Source organism: Aplysia californica, unplaced genomic scaffold, assembly GCF_000002075.1.
Source record: "Aplysia californica isolate F4 #8 unplaced genomic scaffold, AplCal3.0 scaffold00143, whole genome shotgun sequence".
NCBI lineage: Eukaryota > Metazoa > Mollusca > Gastropoda > Aplysiida > Aplysiidae > Aplysia > Aplysia californica.
Window position 1 is genome coordinate 600,005 of NW_004797413.1, and position 26,474 is coordinate 626,478.

Genomic DNA, 26,474 nt, shown 5'->3' on the forward strand with positions numbered 1-26,474 from the left:
GAGAGAGAGAGAGAGAGAGAGAGAGAGAGAGAAAGAGAGAGAGAGAGAGAGAGAGAGAGAAAGAGAGAAAAAAACGAGCAATAATATCAGAACAAGTGTGTATTGTCCACTGCTGAACAGAAGGAGCCTACAGAGTTTGTTCTAGTAAGAGTTTTACGGCACTTGCAACACAATAAGGTCATATAAGTGCCAGAGATTAGAGGTGCTACAAGAGAGTAACAAACACAAAGGAGCCTACAGAGTGAATGGGGAGTAACAAAAGAGGGAAAGGTGTGGAACAAACTTTGCAAATCATGAGAAATGAGACATATTCTATATGAAAGTACAAGAGATAATATAATTTTACGGTGGGCTCTGGTCATACGTTATATATCTTAATTTTGAGCAGGGAAGGTAGGTGTGAGGAGACAGAGGATGGACAACAGGGAGGCAGGGGCTGGAGGGAGGGTAGGTGGAACAGGGGAGGGGGGGGGGGAAACAGCTGGGGACAGCTGGGGGCAGATGGGATTAGGGGGGCGGGGAAGGAGGGCAGAGCATTCACATGAAATATTTTTAATGTAATGGATTCAACTGAGGATTAAAAATGATAATTTTGTTCTCTGCGTGTCCAACATAACAAAAACAACAAGTCCCCTTTGGGCTCCTTATGAACTGTGTGAACACTGTTGTTGGGAAAACATAAGATTATCAAAACAATGAAAGTTATAATATTATCAAGAAAGTTATCTTAGATTTCATAAAGTGAAATAAAAGAATTCCACACCAAGAAGCTCGACTATTTCAGTGCACAAAGGTCCTAAACAATAGTAGAGATTCTGAAAACAAATACATTTCAGTGCTAGAAACCATTGTACAATGGATAAGTTTGCAAGATTTTAAATTCTATAATTACAATTTGAATGAGCACAGAATGTCAAAACAAAAACTTTGAAACTTTTTAACTTATCGATAAACCACAATGTCATCCAGATGAAACATAGGTACATCCTAGCTCTCTACACCCAAAACCTCAGAAATGGGAGGTTACATAAGATACATATATATACTTTGAAAATTCACAGATGGATTTTTTTGGTATAAATTTCTTGTGGGACAATGACAATTATTACCAGAAAAATAACAGCAAACTTACGTTAGACTTCATAGAAAGAGAGAGATGAGTGTAAAAGTGATTCAAAAAAGAATCTTACATACAGCTCATAAACATTTTTCCCCTTCTACTTAAAAACTTTAAAGTACAATAGTAGAGAAAATATAGGAAGAGATATATATGTGGTGAGCTCACACATTAGATTTTAGACAAGTACTCCGAGTAAAATAGGCAGTGTGAGTTACAATTTTTATCAAACAAAACATTGTGATCTTGCTCTCAGAGGCTCAACAAGAATTTGTACAAAAGGTGTCGTTAGTTTTTCGGCAGCCCCCAATGCCAAGGCCCACCTGGATGCTCACACAGACGCTACAACACAACATCTTCCTGCGGCCCCTTCTAGGTTTGTTCGGTTTTTGTTTTTGTCAGAGTAAAGAGAGGCACATTGACGTAATAACTGGTCCATTAATGCTGGAGAGAAAGTACGTTAGGATTAGAGTGAAAAGAAGCACATTCAACACAACAATGGTTATTATGTAAGACAGCCCGAAAGACACAACAGAGGGACAGAAAAGAAGTAGGACCTATCAGCACCACCCTCCAACCACCCACAAAAAAGTAAGAAAATAAGAAAGAGAGACAGAAAAAAACAAAGGAAAAGAAAAGAAGTGAGACTTGTATTTACTGTATTTGAAAGTAAAACAGATACAACAAAGGGAAAGAAAAGAAGTGAGACCTGTATTTACTGCATTTATAAGTAGAACAGACAGATACAGCAAAGGGAAAGACAAGAAGTGGGACCAACCAATGTCGCCCTCTATGCTGTTAACCAACCTAACTGAAAGCTTGCACAAAACGATCAATTCAGCTATCAACGGACAACAGTTTTTCTCCTCTCATGCACCGAGCACAACACAAGACTCTCACTGTCGTGTTAGGAAGACCATGCCACACAACAATCTCAACCCTACCATGAAACATTTGTTAAGTTACAACACAGCGACTCCTCGTGCCACACAAACTGAAAACATTACCTTCACACAATAACATAACAAGACCATGCAGTATAGCAAACTGTGTTCAGTAAATAAAAAATATTTGGTACTGAATATCTTTTTAAAAAAACAAAAAAGCTTTCCTGATATTGTACTGATTAAACTATGTCCGTCCCCCCCCCCCCCCACCCCCACCCTCTGCCAAATGCACAAGATCCAGGCTAGTTACCCGGAACAGGAACTATAAGCCGGTTCCTGATATTGTCACTAACCTTAAGAACATCAACTATACCACGATAGCTTTTCCACTGATGGACCAACAATCAAAAATCATTCCGCAACAAAAGAAAACGTGGCTAAAAACAAAATGTAAGTAGAAACACTCCCCAGTCCACAAAGTTGTCCTTATAGCATTAAAAACATCCAACAAACGTACCAGAAACAAAATGTAAGTAGAAACCCTCCCCAGCCCACAAAGTTGTCCTTATAGCATTAAAAACATCCAACAAACGTACCAGAAACCGCTCATGATGCCAAAAACACAACAACAGGTAAATTTCCACCCACTATCCACTCACAGTCAAAGCTTTGGTCACAATATTATGCCAACAGTCTGTTACACTTACTGAACCTATTATTCACGCCAGTAAAACAAAGACAGCTACTCGTCAGCAGAGCACCTTTATATTAACTAACACATATGCAAATGACTAATAAAGACTTAACTACAATGAAGGACCAGTTTTCACGTTGCTTTTTTTAGTTTTAATCTAGTTAGAGTTTTACGGTCACGCTGCTTTAATCTGGTAAATTAAAGTTTCTTAATCAATGCTCAGTGCACAGAGCCATCTAAACAAGACATGGTGTCAGATGTGAAGACAGCGTGGGGTTATTGTTAGCATCTCAGTCAGAAGCGCCACTCGGACAACAAACAGACAGACAACAGACAGACAGACAGACAGACAGACAGACAACAGACACAGACAACAGACAGACAGACAACAGACAGACAGACAACAGACAGACAACAGACAGACCCATGCCGCACAATGTCCAGGCCATTCAGACACACTCAGCACCTCACATTAACCCTTTCGATGCCAAATCTTCTTTAGTAATAACAATAATGATAATAAGAAAAATAATGATGATGATGATGATGATAATAACAATAATAATAATAATAACAACAATAATAATGATAATAATAATAATGATAATAATAATAATAATAATAATAATAATAATAATAATAATAATAATAACAAAATTATAATAATTATTATAATAATAATAGTAAAAGTTTGTCATCATGAACTGCTGATGACCTTAAAAATCCAAGAAGGAAGAGAAAGTTATAGAACTTGCTATCTGAATATCTAGCTTGGTAAAGAGAAAAGAAAAAGACATAATTGGAAAGCAGCTTGTAATGATCATGAACCTGCTCTACAATCCTTCTAAACAACCCAAGAAAGTGTCGTGCCTTGCAGTGAAGGGGTTTTATAACCCCACCATACCCGTTTAGTAGAGGGTTTTACGGCGCTCGCAACTGCATAAGGTCATATGAGTGCCAAAAGATTAGAGGTGTTACAAGGGAGTAACAAACATAAAAAAGAGGAAGGGGAGAAAAGGATGATAGATGTTTGATAGGAAAGAAGAAGCCATACCCGTGGGCACATTCATCACACACAGAGCGCCAAAGTAGGAGACAAATGTTGTGTCATTTGTTTGTTTGTTGGAGTAAAGAGAAGCACATCGACACAATAACGGTCATTTAGTGCAAGTAAAAAGTAAGACAGACAATAATGGTCATTTAGTGCAGGTAAAAAGTAAGACAGACAGACAGACAGACAGACAGACAGACAGACAGACAGACAGACAGACAGACAGACAGACAGACGGACGGAAACAATAGAAGGAAAGTGAAGAAGTAGCCCCTACCAGCAGCACCCTCCAACCACCCACTCATTATGTCATATATTATATTTGAGTTTCATAGACAGATACAGAACAGAGCTGAGAATACTTTGTTGAGCGTACTTGAGCAGAAAAAATTCACACAAGGGAAGCGGTTTCCTTGCACAAAATAAAACCATTCTTTCAAAATATAATTTTCGTTTATGAAGATAACACAAAATATAATAATGATAGATAGCATTTGTACAGCGCATATTCCCACTCAACAGCAAGCTCTGTGCGCTTAAATATAAGCTATAATATTTTTATCCCCGGAGACCTGATAGCATTCTGAAACAATCTCAACTTCCTAGGAAGCATACAGTGCAAGCTTTTATAGGCCCTAAAACACTAACATACTGACAAGATATTTGGCTGTCTATGGCTGGGTACCCATTCCTACCTGGGTGAAGTGAGGAAAATTTGTATTAAGTGTAAAGTGCTTTACCAAGGACACAACATCGGGCCTGAGGCTCGAACCCCCGAACCCCCAACACTACTTCTGCTGCTGTTTTAATCATTCTTGCAGCTGTGGCAGCATTAATATTAAGATTAGAGAACATTTTATTGTATCATTTGTCCTGTTTTGTTGCACATGTCAAGTGAAAGATATGAAGTGTCGAGATAAAAAAGGATGCAACGAAAATGCATGCTCACGACACATGTTTACAAAGGTGTTCAGAAATTTGTCTTTTTGGAGTGAAATATGTGTCTGCTGATCTGATTCAAAAATGTTTCGTGACGTCAAAATTTGTGTTAAATGTAGGGGTGCATCATAGATAGCCTTGTTGAAAGCTAGTGTGCGCGTAAATTTTGAATTAAAAAGTGTGTGTGAGTGTTTGTGAGTGTGAGCTTGTAAGTGTAAGCGTGTATGTGTGTAAATTTGAAAGTGTGTGCGTGTGTTTTTGAGTGTCTGCAAGTGCATGTTGATGTGTGCTTGTAAGTGTAAGCGCGCGTGTGTGTGTGTCTGTATTTTATGCACAAGCGTGTGTGTGCGTGTTTCAAGTACACTGACGTTCATCCATCTTTCACTGCAGCAACAATGTAGGAAACCACACTGCAGGCCGTACTAAAGTGCCGTAGGGGGAAAACTGCTGAGGTTGTTGTAATTGTCAGAAAGCGGAGTACAATGCACACACACAACACTCGGAGAGATAGAGAGATGGATGGTACGGAGGAGAGGATGTGGCAATCCACACAGCACAGGGGTTATGATGAGGAGAACACAGGTAGGTCATGAACAATAGTGAGCGAGCATCATGAAAAAACAGAAGTTGTCGTAGCGTCATTACCAGTTCCAACTCTCGCAGCTGAGGAGAAAACGTCAGACATTTTCACACACTGTGGCAAGAACAATGCTTATTTCTATAAGTCTATACTCCCACAATAAATTTAGCTACGGTCAAACCTGCTCTGTCCACTTGTCTAAAACATTTACTTGTACAAAAAATAATGATCATTTCCAATTCCATGGTATGTTGCTTATTTAAAGAATGACAGACATTTTTGAAAAACTGCAGTCAACATCAACTTTTCCTTTGAATTGACATTCTGATATAAGAAGAACTTTATGATTTACCCAAAGTAGGGTGCTGATGAGGAGAGAACATTATAACCTTTAAGTCTATAGTTAGATATTAAAGGAGCTTTGTGGTTAATTTTAGCTAAGTGGTCGATGCAGAAAACATCAAACGTTTTCAAACTCGAGGCTGAACAACTTTTCTGGTGACAAAGTCAAAGCTTATGAAGTACCTGAGAGCAACTACTACTTCCTTTGAATAAAAAAAAGAAATTACTACACATCTAAAAATTAGCTGCTTTAAAAGAGAGAAAAACAAAATAAAAAGTGCACACCCACAATATTTTGGTTTTTCACCACAAACTCATTTGAACAGTTTTCCTGAGAACATTTTTCATCAAACCCTCAGAATCACTACACAGTCCTGTGGGGAGCATCAAACATTATCACCCTAACCAACAAATGACCTTAGAAGTTAAATTAACAGCCAACAGGTAAAAATAAATTTAAGGATCTATGTCCACTTCAGAAATGCACAAAATAAGCACAAATATGAAGGGAAATCAGTAAGAATAATTCACAAGATGACATCAACAAAGCTAATCCAAGACTGCCAAGATAATTTTAGCGATGTCATCCACGATGAGAATCCAAGAAGTGAAAGCAAAAATGTGATCAGCGGGACTAGATCTACTTGGCAACGGAGAACAGACAAAAACGTCCTCTACTCTTCACACTTTCAAGGAATTACACAGGACAACAATCAACAGACAATACCCTAGATTGCAGGAGAGAACAAACGTCAAAAGATTGTTCGTTTGTTTGCTTTAGTAGAGGTTTTACGGACTGTCAAAAGACCTCCACCTTGTTAACATGGCCCTGGTCCAAAGGGCACCTGCTTAGAGGGTACTGAATTAACAACAACAACACACAACACAACGACAAAACAACCAAATTCAACAACAACAACAGCAACAACAACAACAACAACACGACAAAATGACCAACTTCAACAACACCACCAACAACAACAACAACAACAACAACAACACGACAAAACGACCAACTTCAACAACAGCACCAACAACAACAACAACAACACCATGACAAAACGACCCACTTCAACAACAACAACAACAACAACAACACGACAAAACGACCGACTTCAACAAAGCCTCCTCAGTGAGAACACAAAGCCTGACACAAACCACTCCAATAAAAATTCACATTAAACAGCCTCATGAAAAACAAACACCAAAATAAAACACCAAAGACATAAAACCAACTATTTCAGAAAACAAAACTTTACTAGAGCAACCAAAACAGACACCACAAGTAGAAAAAGCAGTGCTTGTCAACCTTTTTTAAGTCACTGCCCATTTTTGCCACCTTTAAGAGGCTAAAGTTCTTGTACCATCCACCGACATGTATTTCCAAGAGGGGTATTAAAAAATGCTTGTTACTACTCCAGTGATCCCCACCACCCACCAAAATTACCATATCACCCACTTGTGAATGACACAACCCAGGTTGGCAAGCACTAAGATAGAATGATAAAATGTTTCATAATTAAAAGTTTTGCCATACATTTTTCAGTTCAACATTACCACAACCTATTTCCCATTGGTTCTGTTTTAGCTACTTTCCATTTAATTTTTCAACCATTTATGGATCAGCGTCTTATCTAATAGTAATCTAACCCCTGACAATGTCCTCACTCCAAACTCTAACAGTATTTCAACTTTAAATTTAAGAAAATAATCTGTTACTTTCTTAATATTTTAGGGCAGGGGCGTCCAACATTTTCCATCAGCAGGCCACTTTCAAACATTAAAACAAAATAAGGGCCAGTCAGAGTAAAAGTAAAGTGTATAATCTAATCATAATCTAATGGCAACTAGGGAACTGAGTTATAAATATAAAAAACGTTTAGTGCAGGCCACACAGACTGGCCAGTCAGGCTGGGTTGTGGCCCGTGTGCCATCTGTTGCACACCCCTGTTCTAGGACTTTGTCTGTATAAACACATACGAAAATAAACAAATAAAAAAACAACTAAAAAAAACAAAAACATAACCCTTCTGAAAGGTTATTTAGATCATGATCAATTAACGTGACAGACATTCATCACGACAGACAAGAAGTACACTGTCCACATCACACCAACAATTAGTGACCACTACGGTCAGCTTGTATCCACACACACGTCTTACCTCGTCGGGCGTCAGGTGAAGCTCCAGCTCCAGGTCTTCATTCTCCTCTCCGTCACTGCCCAGACCGCCTGGCACACAAAACAACACACAGGACAATCAGAGATTCCACCAAAATGTCACAAGTTTTTTGGCCTCTTTAAAAAAAATTGCCTGCAAGCTGGTCAATTGCACATAGGCCCCAATTTTGTTTTTGTTTTTTTTAATCTATAATTGCAGTGTGATTAATCTGTGAACTAGGTTGCATGTCCTCAAGAAATATTTTGCCAAATTTCAAATTTTAAATGATGAAAAAAAGAAAAGGAAATAAATGATAAAGATACACTTGTTAAAAGAATGAAACAGTTGTTTCTCTCTCCTAAGAAATTTTGCTTTCTGGGTAGAACAGTTGAACAATTTGCCAAAAAAAAGTTTAAAAGAAACATTTACATCAAATGTAAGAAAGGAGACAACAAAAAATTACAAGCAAAATTAGGGAGCTGAGAACATCCCATATTTACAAATCCCGGATATTTACCAAAAACTAAACTGGTTTTAAGAGATTTGACCCGCGAACATGGCTGGCTTTTGGGCAAAATGACAAGCCCCCTAAGCTGTACGACCCAGCACATGATAGATGCTGGTCTTCAAGTGTTTTTGCGTTTGTAAGAGTTTTACGGCACTTGCTACACAATAAGGTAATACAAGTGCTGAAGATTATAGGTGTTACAAGAGAGTAACAAATGCAAAAAAGGAGGGGAGATTAAGAGGATAGTCATTTGTTTGGAAAGAAGAAGCACACCAGAGCACCCGCCAACCACCCACAACCCAAAAAGAAGGAGAGATCAAAACAACATATGTTTAATCGAAAAAAAGGAGCAAACCACACCAGAGCACCTACCAACCGACCGACTCTTCCAGTGTGATACAACTGAGTAGAGGAGGAAGAGGAGAAGAAGAAGAATGTACACATTTAGCTGGCTCACTTTATGACCAAACACCAAAAGCTCCAGAACTCACCTTCTTCCCCGGACCCTTTGTCTTTGTTCATGCCGGGTAGGCTGGACAACTTGGGCGTGACCAGCGACAGTTTCTTCAGCTGAGGCTGCTCCCCGGGTTTGCCCGGGCTCTGAACCGCAGACTGGAAGTCTGACGGGAGAAGGAGAAAACTACTCAAATCTCTTTCTTTTTATCTCTCACTCACTCACTCTCTCATTCGTTCTTTCTCTCTAAATCTCTCTCCTCTCATCTCTACCTCTCTTTCAGACTCTTTCTTTCAATCTCTATCTCTCTCAATCTCTCTCTCTCTCAATCTCTCTCTCTCAAAATCTCTCTCTCTCAATCTCTCTTTAAATCTCTCTTTCCATCTCTGCTTCTCTCTCAATCCCTCTCCTCTCATCTCTCTTTCTCAATCTCTCTCTCTCAAAATCTCTCTGTTTGCCTCTCTTTCTTTATCTCTCTCTTTCTCACTCACATCTCTCTCCCCCCCTCCTCTAACCCCTTCTTGACCCTAAGCCTTTCCAAAAAAAAAGAAAAGAAAAACTACAAGTGTCCGTTCAGTAATTCTGACCATCCATTAAGACAAAAGAGCTGAGGCTAAAAGACTACATTGCACATACAAAGATCATTCTAATACACACTGGAGTCCACTTAAACTGAAGACAATTAATTAATCAGAAAACGGTAATAAATTTATAGGAAATAAAATCCCCAATTGCTTATTTCTTATGTCTGAGCAGCCTCTCTAAATCGAAAGTCCAGCTTAACCGAAAAAAATCTGGCGGCCCCACAGATTTCAGTTTAACCCCTAAATCTAGACTAGCGCTACTCTATGTCCCTAAGGATCCAAAACTGTGCCTGGTGCAGCACGAACTGACCCGGTGTCTTGAAGAGGTTAAGCAAACTCCACTGTTTATCAGCAAGAAATCTACAAAAATCAATTCACAGCCCACCGGTTCACCCAGTAGGAGAAAACATTACAAAGCTATAATTTGCTAAAGCATGATGTACCTGATTAGTAGCAACTGCTTGCAAAAATGTGGATATTTAAACTTCCAAAAACATGAGAATTCATTTTGGAGATGCGCTGCTTAAATAATAAATGCCTCCTGTCAAGATCAGCCCCACAGGAGCGCTAGCACATTTTGTCAAAGGGAATGTTTAAGAAAAGGAAATGCTCTATTGAGTCCGAACAGTCACAATAGAGCCACATTTTCTACCCTGCTCCTAAAGACAATGTTGTCACATTAACAGGGTCAGTGCTAGCACAATATGTCGAAGGGAATAAATAAGTAAAATAAATGTTCTGTTGAATCTGAACCGTCTATAGATCTCGAGCTCCATTTTTTACTCTGCTCCTAGTGACTGTGTTGTCATATAAACAGGGTCGGCACTAGGACATTATGTCATTGGGAATTTTAAAAAGTAATGGAAATGCTCTATGGAGTCGGAACAGTCACAATAGAGCCACATTTTCTACCCTGCTCCTAGCTACTGAGTTGTCACAAAGGCACAGGATGTGGGAACTAGCGAGTAACATCAATAAAAGTATCACATAGGCACACAGGAAGAAAGCAAAAATGGGGTCATGGGTCAGGGGTCATGGGGTATGGGGTCAGGGGTAGCACAGTATGTCAAAGGGGAAGGTCAGTCCGCACTTACAACACATACAACACACGCACACACAGACAGCTCTGTGGCACAAAATTGGGAAGGTTTCTACTGACAAAGATGCGAACAACTAAAAAAAAACCCAAGTAAACACTCCCTCCATCCAACTCAACCCCCCTCCCTCCCTCCCTCCCTCCCTCTCCCTCTCCCTCTCCCTCCCTCTCCCTCTCCCTCCCTCCCTCCCTCCCTCCCTCCCTCTCTCTCTCTCTCTCTCTCTCTCTCTCTCTCTCTCTCTCTCTCTCTCTCTCTCTCTCTCTCTCTCTCCCTCACCACCTCCCCCCCCCCTCCCACAATACACACATTAGTTAGGAATAAAAGGGTACAGAATTAGATACATATCAGCATACCTACCAGTCAAGTCATTAATAACCAATAGGAAATGCATATACATTAGGTGGCAATCATACTAATAAAACCTGGTACATACAATTATGTGAGGCAGCGTGGTCAAATCAGGTGCTCGTCAAAATAATCAAAGAGAAGACACTGGCATTTTTTTGCATGTTTATTTATTTTTATCGAATTTTCGTTTTCAGGCTCAACACCTTTCATGCCCATTAAAGAACTAATTTTTGTGTGGATTTTTCTGAAAAACGTTGATTAAAGGCACACAAAAATGTAAATTTTCAGTTACCACGGACTCTTAAACTAAGGAAATAACTAATCTTTGGCGGCCATTTTCTCACTATTTTTATCTCTGAAAATAGGTGACCCCCACCTCCTTCAATTGCAAATATCCCGTCTTCTATTCAAAGAAAGATGGGAAATTTTTAACCACAACCAAGACAAATGAACAAGCTTTTTAAATAATGGTACCAATAACTCAATATACCCAAAATTTGACGAGCGCCTGATTCCACCACGTCGTAACACATATGAATAAAACCTGGTTCATAAAAGAATATTATAACACTTCACATAAACCAACGCAATTAGTAGCCACAAATCATGCTCTCAGCTCGCAAAGACAGGATTAGAAATATGAAAGCCAGGCAACAGGTCAAAGTTTCACATTCAGTTCCTCATTAGTCTCCATGCAAGAAAATACACCTTCAACAAGAATGGAAATCCCAGACCAGATATTTCACCATCGGTCTCCAGAAAAAGTATTTTCAGAAAAAAAAAGACATCAAACAAAAAATCTTTTCTCAGAAAAAAAAAATTACATTTAAATTTTAAAACTCTTTAAAAATACACCATTCACCCACAAAAATCGAAAACAAGATGACATTTTTTTCTTCCTAAGTTTCTTCCTCACCTAATCATTTTTATTCTACGCCTTCTAAATCATTGGTCCCTAATATCACTGTTTTTACATCAACTTTTCATAAAAACCAATACACTATGATGCTATGACTGCACAAGAACACAAGCACTAAGTATGTGACCCTCACATGTTGAGAATGCATCTAAAGCTAAAACCCTTTACTCTTAAGTCTGACAATGGCCAATGCATCGCAAGAGGAGAATATAACTTAAAAATTAAGCGAAATAGAAGAAACAATGATTATGATAACCTGTGGTTTCTGTTATGGCTGATGAGACCAGTTCTGGTCAAAAAGAGTTTGCCACATTTTTCAGCATTTAAAAGCTTCATTTCCACCCGTTGCACCACAATTCCTTGAAGTTGAAGAACTAAAAACCACAACAGCAATAAATCAGTGGTCGGTTTGCATAGAGTAATTCTATTGACACAGAAAAGTCCAACAGTAACAAGCAGAAGATAGGACGACTTCAGAACTCTGACCACTAGACGGCCATTTTAAAACGGGTACCCATTGGGGGTTGGTTTCGGTCGGGGCGGTACGCTAGCCAGATTGAGGGCGTAAAGCGGCTCTCGTGGCACAAGACAATATCGCCCGACTCGTCGCCCCAAAAAGAAACGTTGAAGCGCTTTCGTTTTCAAGCGATGAGTCGGGCGATCGGCCCCGACCCGACCCGAGCCGACCCCATCAGCAATGGGCACCCAGTATAACCTTGGAAACTTCACCAAAACAAAAATATATATCATAGGACAGCAACTCAACAGATACCTCGTACAACAACAAGCAAAAGTATGAACAGTTCCAAGATAACCAAGCCAGGAGCGGTTAGTAAACTAAAAATCAAACTGGACATAAAGTTGGGTCACTTTTAGGTAGAATAAGGCCATCTCAAAGGAAGAAAAGCGGTAGCAAGGAAGATGATAGAGAGAAGATAAGAAAGAGAGGGAGGGAGAGAGAGTATGGTAGAAGAGAAGAAAAGAAAAAGAGAAAAAAGAAAAGAATAAAGGAAAAGAGGAAGAGAGAATGAAAGAATTTGAAACATGACGTGATAGAGAGAGACGAGGGAGGGAGGGAGAGGGAGAGGGAGAGGGAGAGGGAGAGGGAGAGAGAGAGAGAGAGAGAGAGAGAGAGAGAGAGAGAGAGACAGAGAGAGAGAGAGAGAGAGAGAAAGAGATAAAATAGTAGGCAAGACAGAGAGACAGTGACAAAAGAAATCCATCCTGAAGGTACATTCACAGATTCACCAGCCAAAAAAACAAAAGTCCCTGTGAAAAAAGTGAACACTTTGCTCGTTTTCATATTGAACTACCTAGGTCAGAAGCCTCCTCAAAAAGCAAAGCCAAATTCACCTCCTCTCCTCCACCACCAAAGCACTAAGCCTGAAAGCTTTTGTTTGTTTGTCTGTCTGTTTGTTTGTCTGCGTAAGGAAAAGCATTTTGATATAATAACAGTAGCAGTCATTTAGTCTTAGGAAAAAGCAAGACAGACAGGTACCACAGAGGATACGAAAAGAAGTAGGACCTACCAGTGGCGTCCTCCAACCACCCACAATTCTAACAGCATCTCCATGAGGAAAAACACATGTTTCTCTACACGTCACCAGATACGCTTTTTATGTTTTTGTTAATTGTAAGTTCTTGCACCCCTCTCAAAACAATTTAGTTCATTTAAGAGGCAGTCTTCAACCCACTAATTACTTGGAAAATGAAGGAAATATGATGCTGAACTGTTTACATTTCCTACATTGTCGGAAACCCCTATTTCAAATTCATATTTTACACAAAACCCAATTTGGGAAACTTGTATTCATATACATTTCCTTCACACAACCCACTGTTAGAAACTCAAACTCCCAGAAAAAGACAACAGCCCTTCATAAGCTGCCACATCCTCGTACAATCTTCTGTTCCTTCCCTCACAAATAAATTGCTTGACATACAGTACGCAGTTTTGTTCTTCTAACACGATACAATGCAACTTGTCTCAGTAAGCACTTAGTCCAGATTTCATATACAATTTTTGTAATAACATTAATTTGACATAGAGAAAAGGATAATGATATGATGTTTTTTTAATTAATTCCTAGACACTAAAACTTAAAAAAATAAAACAAAAGCTGAAGCAAAACAGAAATAAATTGGTGCACTGGGAAGTCTTAAGACTCTTGATATTCTGGGCCATCCAAAAATCAGGAAGATCTGCATAAGAATCAAAATATTGTGTTGTTCACTTTTCAAGCCTCCTCACTCTCCCACAAATAAAACGGTGGGTACAAATCATTGTACACAAACCACACAAAAAAAGAGTTCTCAACCAATCTTTCTTTCTGTATTTTTGAGTGTCGGATGTGGAAATCTGAATGTCACTGAGCATAAAACTGTAACAAACTAAAAGTATTTTAAAATGGAAAAACATTTTGTAAATGAGGCTCGAATTTTACAAAACCTGTGATCCCAAAAATTTTTTTTTTTTTTTTTTAAATTTACAAATGAAAATAAACCACTTCCTCCAAAGATCTTCATTTTCCACAAAATCTACACAAGGTCAAGGTCGCACAATGAAATATCCAGCAGTAAGGCAGCAGACACAGACAAAAGGGGGAGGCAATCAGGGGCAAAGGGGTTGGTGGTTAAGCACGGAACAAACAAACAAAAAATAAATAAATAAAGCAAAAGGCAGTGAGTATTATAGAGAGTGCAGCCAATGATCACAAGTGGAATTTCCAACAACAACCAAAAAAAAGCAATAAAAAAGCACATACCTCTTATACTTCTCAACTTTTGGCCAATCCTCAAAGTTTTCAGTGAAACTGCCATGCCACAAACAACAGTGTCAAAGAGCAGAACATTGAGTCAGTGACTAGGGTTAAGTGCTCGCAGCCCAGGTGTTCCAAACAACAGCATAACAAGTCTCTTTTATATCAAAACACGCTAAGATAAAGCCACAACAAGCATTCTACACCACAAAATGCCACCACAGCACTTTACAAATAAATACTGAACAACGTCGATGAACTGAAAAACAACATTCAACGCTGGAGGTAATCATAGCTATAAAAATAGCTTTAAAAAAACAAATTAATTGACATTTTACGGGAGATGCGCTTATTCTCTTCCAGGAAAATGCTTATTAAAAGCGTGATGCTAAAAAAACAAAAAGCAAAACCGCAAACATTTACATGGTGTGTGATTCAAGGAAGTTTAATGCTCAATAGCTTGCAAAAGAAAAGACAGTGGGGGGTAATTGAAGAGCAGAAAGAGCAAAGAGACGACAAATTTTTTTAAAGTATCTACTTCATCAAACATATGATAAACACTCATCTTTACAACTTCATTGTTTCACTGAGAAAATTGTTGGAATGTAGAGTAGGGAACTTGTTTTCACTTCCTGCAAATCAACATTGCACTAAAGACCTTCTCAATGAAATCGCTTATGAAAAGAATTATTTAGTTCAATCAACAAAATGTTACCACATACTTTCTTGTAGAAATTATCCTCATACTCATTAATACCACAAAAGCACAATGAAATTATGACAATATCTATATCCATCCAAAAAAAAATAATAAAACCACACAGATATAAAGCAATTCTAAGAATAAAGCAAAAAAACAGCAAGCGTGAGGACCAAAAAAGTCACGCCACTCAAAAACACAAAAACACTCTTTCAAAAAACAAAATCACCACACGGGGTGACGGCACGACAAAACAGCCACTGATTGAGCCTGGTTGTCTCAACACCCGTGAGTTAACGCCACGCCCACACACCACTGACCTGCAGGTTTGGTGGTCGAGCCTCCGCTGATCTGCCGCACCACCGGATGTTCGGGCAGCTTTTCGTTAGCTCGAGTTTCGGCAATCAATTTCTTCGCTTGTTCTCGGAGGCGTTTTTGCTTCTCATTCTCCTGAGAAATAAACAGAACTTACAATAGTAGAACCTGCAATATCTTTTCAAATGTAGACATTAAAGATAGCAAACTAGTTTTTACAAAATCCGATATAAGTTTATCAACTCTCAGAATCTGAGGCAGCCCATCTTTTTAACATGTCATGTATTCCAAAAGTTTTTAACACCATGCTACCAAAACATTTTGCACTTTCGAGACAGACTGGCACGGAAACCTTGGATCCATTGGAACACTGGATAAAACAAAAAGATGGTAAACACAAGCACAGACACTCAAAAAATAGAGATAAAAATCCTGCATTTAAATAGAGTCAAAATTGTCCAAGACTTAGGTGGATGTCCTGAACAGTGTCATTATATGGTAAAAATGCAATGGGGGGGGAAGTGAGGAGTGGCCATTTGTAATGGCAACTGTCTTGGTCAGATGGTCATTAGAGCAGGCTGCTTTTGGGCAGAAAAATGCCATCTCAGGGGAACAAAAGAAGAAAGACAGGAAGATAAAAGACAGAAGGAGAAGATGGGAGGGACAGAAAAATGAAATAATAAATAAAATCACAGGAGTGGAAAAAAGATCCCCGAGTTCCCAGCAACACTCACAGGCAGCTCTTCCTGGCCGCCGTCTGCCACTTCCTTCTTGGCCTTCTCCAACAACTTCCTGGCCCGTTCCTTCAGCTCGCTGTGCGTCGTCTGTGGGGGGGGGGGGGGGGGGGGGGAGAGAGACGAGCTCTTTGCCAGTTTGGGTTACAGTAAAGAGATGCACACCAACACAATAATTGTCCCTTAGTGCAGGACAAAGTTGAGACAGACAGACTGAGACAACAGAGGGGAAAAAAAGAAGCAGCACAGAACAGAAAGAAAGCTTACTAAACTGCTAATTACAAATTTAGTTAATCATGATAAATGCCTAGATCACATCTTTTGCCCTCTAATGAGAAAAGGAATCTTCCTTGGCACTAACCGAGAAACATTCAGCAATTTTCTGTAATCACTGTGGTCTGCCGCCCTCATACTACTTTAGTTACAGACTTACAAAAAAAGTAGCACTTGACAAGACTAAGTTCAAACAAAAGATTGTACTGACTTGAGAACAGAGTCAACAGCTCTAAAGAGAAAGCTAAGAGGAAAATGTTTGAGAACAAAGACACACATCGCCACGGCAACGATTATTTTAATACTGGGAAAGGATAAGACTGACAAAAACAAGAGGCAGAAAGAAAGGAAGCAGCCTCCTAGAGGTGTCTCCCAACAACCCACATTAGAGGGAGACAAGAAAAGAAAATTTACAATTACATTTTCCTGTCTTTTGCTTTGTCACTTAATATTGAGTGATGATTCTGCATTGTACAGTGTTTTAGTAAGAGTTTTACAGAACTTGCAAGAAAACATGGTCGTATAAGTGCCGAAGATTAGAAGTGTTATAAGAGAGTAACAAACACAAACAATGAGGGGAGATAAGGACAATAGATGTTCAATAGGAGCGAGCCAAAATCAGAGCACCCACCCACCACCCACATACAGTGTTTAGAGCCTTCTAGGGATAAGGCGCTATAAAAATTCCCATTATCATAATTATTATTATTATTATTAGAACAGGACAAAAAAAAGAAGGTTGTGCAAAGATTCGGTACCTCTTGAGACACAGCAGGGGGCGCAGTAGCTGCCGAGGGTACCTGGGGACAAGTGGGCAAAGCATAGACGAGACTCAATAGAGGTATTGCGGATATTGTCTGCCAGCTGTTCTGATGTACTAAGCCCAAAATTTTGAAATCTTTAAAATTGCAGGCCAGTCAAGGGAGTTGTTTTAAGCTGACTAAGCCTTCCATCAGAGGGGACATAGAATTAAAAATTATCTCTTGTATCTGGCAACCAAAGTTCAAATAGCAGCTTGCAGCATCATTTAAGCAAGAGATTTGTTCTTCATATGAGATAATGAAGACTGAAGGCTCATTGTAGTAGCACTTATAAATCAATTCCATAAAATACCGGACATCTCAGACAAATGGACTTTTCAACACAAAAGAATAAATCTATACTTTTCTTACCTCGTCTCCCTCCTCTTCATCTGACCCAAACGGATTCAGCGACCGTTTCTCCGATTGTTTGGGCGGGCTGGGAGCGCGTCGTGTCTTCTTCTTCACATAGTGTCCGCCGGCCCCGATAGGAGGCACCGAGGCTCCAGAGCCTGACACGACAGGACCGTTGTTCTCAGAAGTCACCTCCCCTGACTTCCTGCCCGACGCAACCCTAGCGTCGTCGGGCGAGGGCGCCCCCTGCGGTGAAGAGACGTCATCCCCGGAGGCGTTGACCCCTCCACTGGAGGACGGGACGGGCGATTTGGGAACCGACGGCGCTCGCGACTTCTTGCCGGACGTGTTGAGGTCCGGGGCAGGCGGGCTGGTCTGTCGGCTGGAGCTGGGGCTACGGTCCTCCGTGGGGCTGCCGGAGGACGACTTGCGCAGCCTGGAGGAGAGGGACGAGGACGTGGAGGACTTCCTCACCCCATCCTTGTGGCCGTACATCTCCTCCGATATCCTCTGCTCATCCTCCTCATCGTGCTCACCTGAAAAATGTTCCAACACGTGTGAAGACTCCAATAGAAAAACCAGTTAAGTCACAATCTTTTTTAAAAATTTAAATTAGCTTCTTCCCTTGTTGCATTCTTCTTATTTTTTTAACTTTCTTCTCTGCTAATAATCCCAGCATAACCCAGCTAGGTTCTGTACAATGTAAGTTATAAGAAATGCTATAGCGACTTTGATATAGAGAATTTTGAATTCTTTGGATTTCCTTTTTTTTCCTCACTTTTCTAACATGTGACTTATCTGTTTTTTCCAATGGAGTCTTCATGTGTTTATGCATATGAGCCACTCGCCCAGCGAGTACATCCCACTCACCTAGCATATATGTGCCCTTCTACATGCCACTCACTCACCTAGCGTAAATGTACCACTCACCTAGCCTCTATGTGCCCCTGTGTGTGCCACTCACTCACCTAGCGTATATGTACCACTCACCTAGCCTCTATGTGCCCCTGTGTGTGCCACTCACTCACCTAGCCTCTATGTGCCCCTGTGTGTGCCACTCACTCACCTAGCCTCTATGTGCCCCTGTGTGTGCCACTCACTCACCTAGCGTATATGTACCACTCACCTAGCCTCTATGTGCCCCTGTGTGTGCCACTCACTCACCTAGCGTATATGTACCACTCACCTAGCCTCTATGTGCCCCTGTGTGTGCCACTCACTCACCCAGTGTGTACAAACACGCCAGTCACTCATCCAGCATGCACATGCCACTCACTCACCCAGCCCATAAGTGACACTTGTGCCACTCACTCACCCCGCATATACGGGCCACTAAATCATCCAGCATGCACTTGCCACTCACTCACCTAGCGTGTAGTGCCACTCAGCCAGCATGTATGAACCACCACTCACTCACCTAGTGTGTACGTGCTCTCGCTGGCGCTGGGACCAATCTGCTGCACCTCCAGGGTCTGCCCGGTGAAGTAGGAGCGGAGCTGGTGCAGGTAGGTCATCACGCACAGCTTGTCCGGCACCGCCAGCAGGACCATGTCCGACGGCTCAATCACTTTGGGGATGCCCAGTTTGGCTGCTGCGTCAAAGGCCTACAGCACAACATTAAAAATGCTGATTATTCAGAAACGAGTAATTCAAGAGGTAAAAAAGCACAACATACAAACAAAAAAAGCCCAGGGGAATATAAAGCTTAAAACTATGGGCTTGTTCTCTTAGAAAAGGCCAACAGATTGTGTAAAACCTGCGATTAATATGTAAAATATTTTTTTAAGCAAATATGAAAAATATAAAGTAGGGCATATAGAAAAAAAAAAGCAGAGGAAAATACGACTTGAAACAATGATAATAAATAACCAAAGTCACTCCGATGTGCACTGATTTGTTAATTTTTATTTTTGAACATAACTAAAAATAAACAAAATGAACAATGTTGCCTTATCCTTGCAAGACACCTCCACATCAATGGCCGCCATAATCCAACACATGATTCAAGATATTCCATCAAATACTGAACATAAATCAATAATGCACAACAGCAAAGACAAAGTGGAACGTTACTAATTACTAACGTTCCGCTACAAAAAATAGTGCACATCGAGTAACACTAAGCTTTTTTTCTGATCAAACACTAACAGATTCTGTAAAACGTACAATAAACATGAAAACTTTTTCTGAAAACGAGATCTTGTACCAGCTTCTTCTTCCCAAAGTTAAGAAAGACAACTGTAGAACAAAAAGGTACAACAGTTTGACAAAGAATTATAGTAGAGTCTGCTTAAAATTAAATCTGCGGGACCACCAGATTCTCTTTGGTTTAGCTGGCTTTTCCTTGTAGAGAGGTTGCTCAAATAGCAAAGAAAAAATTGGGAATTGTCTTTTCTTTCTATTCGTCGCTGTTTTCAGATAACCCATTTTTGGTTTTGGTGTACTCCACTGTATAAAGAAGTAACGTGTCAGTAAAATCCTAACAAAGAGAAAAAAATACAAACCATTTTATTATTTCCCTTGATATCATGAGGATTGAGCTTCTGGTAATTTCTGAAAGAAAAAAAGAAAAAAATTGCTTAGTCAAAAAATTCAAGAAACATTCACAATGTGTCCTCGACTGTTATACAAAAGACAACACAAAGCTATTTATCTCACTCAGTTAAAGAATTTGCATACGAAATTCGCAATGTAAGTATTTCAAATGAAAGAGTATATATATATATGTATAACAAAAAATCCAGGACGTGAAAATCTGTTTGCTATCTACAGGTTTTTCTTTGTACAGACCTGCCACTCTATGAAATCTAAAAATCAGGATCTCAAAGGGAAAAAAATCTATATCAACAAATATTCACCAGGGTGACTGCCAAGCTGACTTGAAAATTGTCCAGAGGTGTCCATAAATATATGAATGCAGAGTTAGTTTTTTTTAAGAAAAATTCGGCACAACTACTAGGAAAAAAAATCGGGACACACGCAATCTAAATCCTGAGGCTCAAGATTTGGGGGAAAAAAATCGGGACATCCTGATTAAATCGGGATGAGTAGAGGTCTGTATGTGCATGTTTGTCTGTGTGCCTGTTCCCGATGAGTGTGCTCCACTGTATCTCTAGGCACAGCATCTCCGGACACACATGACTTACATCAGATCAGGACGAAAGTGGTGTACGATGGCACAGAAGGCGAGTCCGTTCCGCCAGGAAGTTGTCAGGTTGGTGATCTTGACCCCGCGGTAACCCTTGGACACCTGACGACACCACTCCAGGAGCTCCTCAAACGGATTGTTGGGGGACGGGGACGTGACCTGTGGGGGGTCATCAAATACAGTTGTGGGCACAGAAGAACCACTTTAAAAATGGCTAGCACGTATCGAGAAAAATATAAGACAATGTTAGTACTACTGAGAAAACTAAGTAAATGAAACAAACCCACATCTGAGCACCGCGATGGTATGAAGTTGCTGTTTGCATTAATAAATCTAGGACGATTTTTTTTTTAAAAGAACTGAGTTAGCAAGCTTAATACATCCAGACAGTGAACATGAGTAGGAAAACCTTGTTCGACTGACTTATGTAGGTAGGTGTTTTTAGGCCCCCATTCACACAATTTAGATCATTTAGGAAGCAGGCTTCAACCTTCCCTGTTAGGGCCAATCCATCATGTGAGGAGTACACCCCAGCAGAAAGACCAAGCTACTTGACATAAATTCTCCACTCACGGGAATCAAACTCAGGTCTTCTGCATGTGACAACAAAGCGCCTAACCACCACACCATGGATGCCTGTCTCACATAACTAAAATTGCTCTGTGCTGGTTATGTAGAACATACCTGACTAGAATTTATGGACTTGGAGCCAGGAGTATCAGACACTTGTTCACCGCCTTGAGGCCTGAATGGTAAAAAGAGAAGGAAAAAAAAAAGAACATGTAAAATAAACTATTTTGTTCATTAAAATGTAGCGACCATAAGTCAGCCAGTGAAGATACAATATCTAAAACATTGAAAGGCACAACAGAGGAGAACTGCAGCATTGATGAATGACTTGGCAAAGAGAGTAAGGCAGCAACAAGTGAAAGGCTTAAAAAACACAAGACAAAAATTTAAGAAATGAACATTCAAAAGGATGATACAGAAAAAAACAAATAAATCAAGTGTCTCTCACTCTTCCTCCTCCACAAATAAACAAAGGGTCACTTCCCCATCTCTCCTTCCACTAATAAATAAGCCACTCGCATCTTCTCCATAAATAATAATAAAGGGTCACTCCCCTTTCCTACTCTACAAGTAATAAATAAACGTCTACAACTAACAAATCAAGGGCCACTCCCTTCTCCTCCTCTACAGATAAAAAAATCATGGTACGCTCACTTCTCCTTCTCCTTTACAAAAAAATCAAGGGCCACTCTCTTCTCCTCCTCTACACACAATAAAGGGCCACTCCTTTCTCCTTCTCTTTCTCTACAAATAATAGATAAAGGGCTACTCGCTTGTCCTCCTCTACAAATAAATAAGTGTCACTCCCTTCTCCTCCTCTACAAATAATAAATCAAGGCCCATTTCCTTCTCCTCCTCTACAAATAATAAATCAAGGGCTACTCACTTCTCCTTCTTCATCTTTACAAATAATAGACAAAGGGCCACTCCCTTCTTCTGTACAAATAATAAATCAAAGGCCATCGCTTCTCGGCCTTTTGGCAAGGTCAAAGTGTAGTACCTGTCCCCGACTTTTTCTCCAGCCTTGTGCCCACTGGTAAGCGGGACGGACACTGCTGAGGCTGATGGGGGGGCGGAGAAATCTGTCTCCCAATTATATCTAGTGGATGGATTACTGTCCTCTTTAAAAAAAAAAAATCAAGGGCCACTTCCTTTGCCTTCTCTACACATAACAAATCAAGGGTCGCTTACTTCTCCTTCTCCTCCTCTACACATAATAAAGGACCACTCCCTTCTTCTCCCCTACACATAATAAAGGGTCACTTACTTCTCCTTCTCCTCCTCTACACATAATAAAAAGTCACTCCCTTCTCCTCCTCTACACATAATAAAAAGTCACTCCCTTCTCCTCCTCCACACATAATAAATCAAGGGTCACTTACTTCTCCTTCTCCTTCTCTACACACAATAGATAAAAAGTCACTTACTTCTCCTTCTCCTTCTCTACACACAATAGATAAAAAGTCACTTCTCCTTCTCCTTCTCTACATACAATAAATAAAAAGTCACTTACTTCTCCTTCTCCTTCTCTACAAGTAATAAAGGGTCACTCCCCTCCCCTTCTCTACAACTACAACTAACAAATCAAGGGCCACTCACTTTTCCTTCTCCTGCATGGGAGGAGTGATGGGTCTGATCGACACTTTCTTCTCCTCCTCTGGCGTGGACGGCGGCGTGCCCTCGTAGATCGGCCGCTCCCCGGACGACTGCGACTGCCGCATGGTCAAGGTCAACCTCTTCCCGTCCTTGCCCTGACCTTGGGCCAGAGAGTCTTTGCTCGACATATTCGCCGGCAGCGTGGCAGACTTGCCCATCTTCTTGGATTTCGGCGAAGACGGAGACAACGGAGTTCTTTGAGGCTTCTCCTTGGTAGGGGAGACCCTGGGAGACGAGGAACTACTTTTCCTGGAGGGGGTTGCCGGCTCACTCACAGACTCGTCCGTTTCTTCAAACGGGTTCGCAGCAGACGGGGAATCTCCCTGAGATGATTTGTAAGAGTCAAAGGCAGCTCCTATGTCGTCCTCCTCCTCTTCCTCCTCCTCCTCCTCTTCGAACGGATTCAACCCTCCGTCTCCTGAAGCTACCGGGTCTTCTTTTTTACCATACACATCATCAGCTGAAGAAATAAAAAAAGTAAAAATATTAATCTAAATTTACGCCATTTTACAGAGCAGTAAAAAAACAACAACACTGCAACAAGGAGAAGGTGAAATGCTTGTCTTACGAACAAATCACTTATTATGTCTACAAAATCATCCATTGTAAGGCACAAATTTTGTCAGCTGCTTGCAATCATTGTAATAATTCATGGAAAACATTTTCCTTTACCAACCAAAAAAGTGGCACATATTTCCGTTTCCAGAAAACTGAGACTGAGAAAGGAAACAGCCTGAGGGGAGGTCAGAAAACTATTCAACAACGACTTCAAACTGAATTACATCAATTTTTCTAAAATATATTTCAGGGATGAAATTAAATTGTAACCTGATCAAAGTTATGACAAATAAAATATCTTATAATCACATTCTGGAGATCCAATCACTGCCACCATTGTAGATTCCTATATCAAGAAAAATGAACCAGAAATACTTTGAGCACGCATATCTATCTGTTAACTCGCTGCTTACAATTAAGCAGACGCATGACTGTTTCAGAACTGCTTTTAAAAAGGAGGTCGACGAAAAAGCAGCCTTTAGATTACGGATGGTGCTGAGTCGGTTTCCAACAGAACATAATTTCCCAATTTCGTACTTTAGATACCCACCTAATAATGTCAATCAAACTTCTTCCATAAAGTGTATTTTAGCTCCAAATATTTCAAGGAACTGAACATGTTCAGCAAACATAAATGGCCGTGCCACATGGACAACAATGGGGCAGACAATAAAATTACATTCATGGGGACACACAAGTATTTGCAATTAAAGAAAAAAAGACATGCTAAAGAACTATTTAGATTAACAAACCAATAAGTTCTTGTCTCCTTTACTTTACAACTTACAAGGAAACCCAACTGGTATAGACTTTGAAAGCTACAAATTCGTGCATGCCGTGCTGTCTGCAAAGAAGCTGATTTGCCCCTCTACATCCTTCCTCTCAAATCACATTGTTGCAGCCCTAATTAATCATTTTCAATCAATTCAATAATTTCACTTTTTAAAAAAAGAACTAAGCGGTGCAACATGAGCTTCCCTTATAGCAAAACAAAAGTATACAGGTGACTCACAAAATTGCCACATAGAGAAATCAAGCGTGGAGCTATCAAAACTGCTACACAGAGAAACCAAGCGTGGAGCTATCAAACCTCTGGACGACTACACTGGCTTGGAGGTACTGAGAGCAGAAACCATTCATCGTTTAGTTTGACGACTTAAACGGACGACTGTTTCATTCTTTTAACTTTCATTATTGTGACAATGCTTTATCTTGAATGCGAATACATTTGCATCACATTTTTTTACCCAACAAATTATTTCTTACATTACATTCTCATTTAAATTTCTTTGTAACAGATGACTCTCATAAGTCAACGTTTTAAGATTTTGCTGTCACATGTAATCTAATTCTATTTGACTGTAAAAAGCATGAATACATACGCTTGTAAACACTCACACACGCACATTGTAAGGAACACCAAAATCAAACAACACACTCATGTTATTTTTCTTTAACATTTTGGGTCTTCTTCTATGTACTCATATTTTCTTTCCCTCTTTCATTTCTGGATTACACAAAAAAACAAAAGATTTTCCTTTATCATTTACCCATCAAGAAGCACATTTTTAAGTCCACACGTTTCCCTTAGTCTTCCATACTCCCAAATCAGAACAGAAATTGTGGATGGTTGACAGGTGTTCTGGGGTGGTCTGCTCTTTCTTTCTAAAAAAACATCGATCGTCCTTATATTCTCCACCTTTTTTTTCTGTGCATGTCACTTTTTTAGTAACACTTCTATTAATCTAATCTTTGGCCCTTATGTGACCTATCTGTGTCGCAAGTACTGTAAAATTCTAATTAAAATTTTTAATAAAACTAAACTAAGAACATTTATCAACACACGGTATTGGGAGGTTCCATTGTACAGCGATCATGCGTAGAAAAATATTTGTGAAAATTTTATATGTCGTGGAGTATCTCAAGAAGCGCCTTCACAGCCAAATGAAATTAAAGACGTTCAAGTGAAGAATTAAAATTAAAAGAAAAGAAAAGGGCAAAAACAAAACAGATAACATGCATTACTACCTTTGTGTTCAACACAGTAACTCAAGAAACCTAAATTGTTCTCACAACAAGAATACTGGAAACATCACAAAAAGCATGGCTGCAGATATATGATCATAGCTATTGCTTTCGACATCAACAACAAAATCTAATACATTAAACAACGTATTACCATGTCTCAGCTTTAGATGCATCCTGGAACAAAATAAGTTTCTCCTCCCCAAAATCATTACTATCTTTTTTTTAAACCTTGAGTAGCATCAAAGACTCCATATTTCAGCTTGACATTTTAGCCTCCACATGCAAAATGCAGTGGGTGAAGAGTCATGAGGAAAACAGAAAGAACGCTTTCACTCTTCATACAGACATTACTACATTCCTGCACTGAGGAACAATTTCATGAAAGCCACTCTCACCAGTTGTACCTACATGAGAATTCTATCATTTAAAAAAATGCACTAAGACATTCCTAAGAACAGTGTCTCCATTCATTAAGACCAGTGGCCTTATCTGTGTACTCTCTACCCATCAACACAGCACAAAGTGAACATTTTTCTCTTAACGTACCCTCACGTCTCTAAAAATCTGACTACTGCCATTACATTCATGTTTACCGTTTCCAATATTTCCCTTTACTAAGCTCAATATCAAGGAACAAGCAGGCATTACATGTTGACAACCATTTGCTCTACCCTGTGGCCACAACACAAACAGGATATGAGACTCGTAAAACATGGTGGAGATACAGTGGAGTCCACTTAACCCAAACAAGGTTAATCTGAAAACGGTGGTAAGCTAAAAGACAATACAATCCCCCAATTTGTTTTTAAGTTAAGAAACCTCTCTAAACCGACAGCTAAGCTGGACACAAAAAAATCTGACAGTCTCATGGGTTTCACATTCAGCGGACTCCACTGTTAT

General features: G+C 39.9%; 1 protein-coding gene across 1 annotated transcript in view; it reads right to left on the reverse strand.

The window, feature by feature from the left end:
- Positions 1–26,474, reverse strand: part of LOC101859400 (EH domain-binding protein 1) — a gene marked incomplete at its 3' end in the record, with an annotated part of 36,971 nt that overhangs the window by 3,403 nt on the left and 7,094 nt on the right. Inside the window, 12 exon segments of the mRNA XM_035969390.1 lie at positions 5,334–5,351; positions 7,773–7,840; positions 8,769–8,897; positions 15,459–15,588; positions 16,188–16,277; positions 17,219–17,260; positions 17,633–18,150; positions 19,032–19,218; positions 20,119–20,167; positions 20,761–20,921; positions 21,447–21,507; positions 22,932–23,448. Of these exon segments, the coding sequence (XP_035825283.1) occupies positions 5,334–5,351; positions 7,773–7,840; positions 8,769–8,897; positions 15,459–15,588; positions 16,188–16,277; positions 17,219–17,260; positions 17,633–18,150; positions 19,032–19,218; positions 20,119–20,167; positions 20,761–20,921; positions 21,447–21,507; positions 22,932–23,448 (1,970 nt within the window).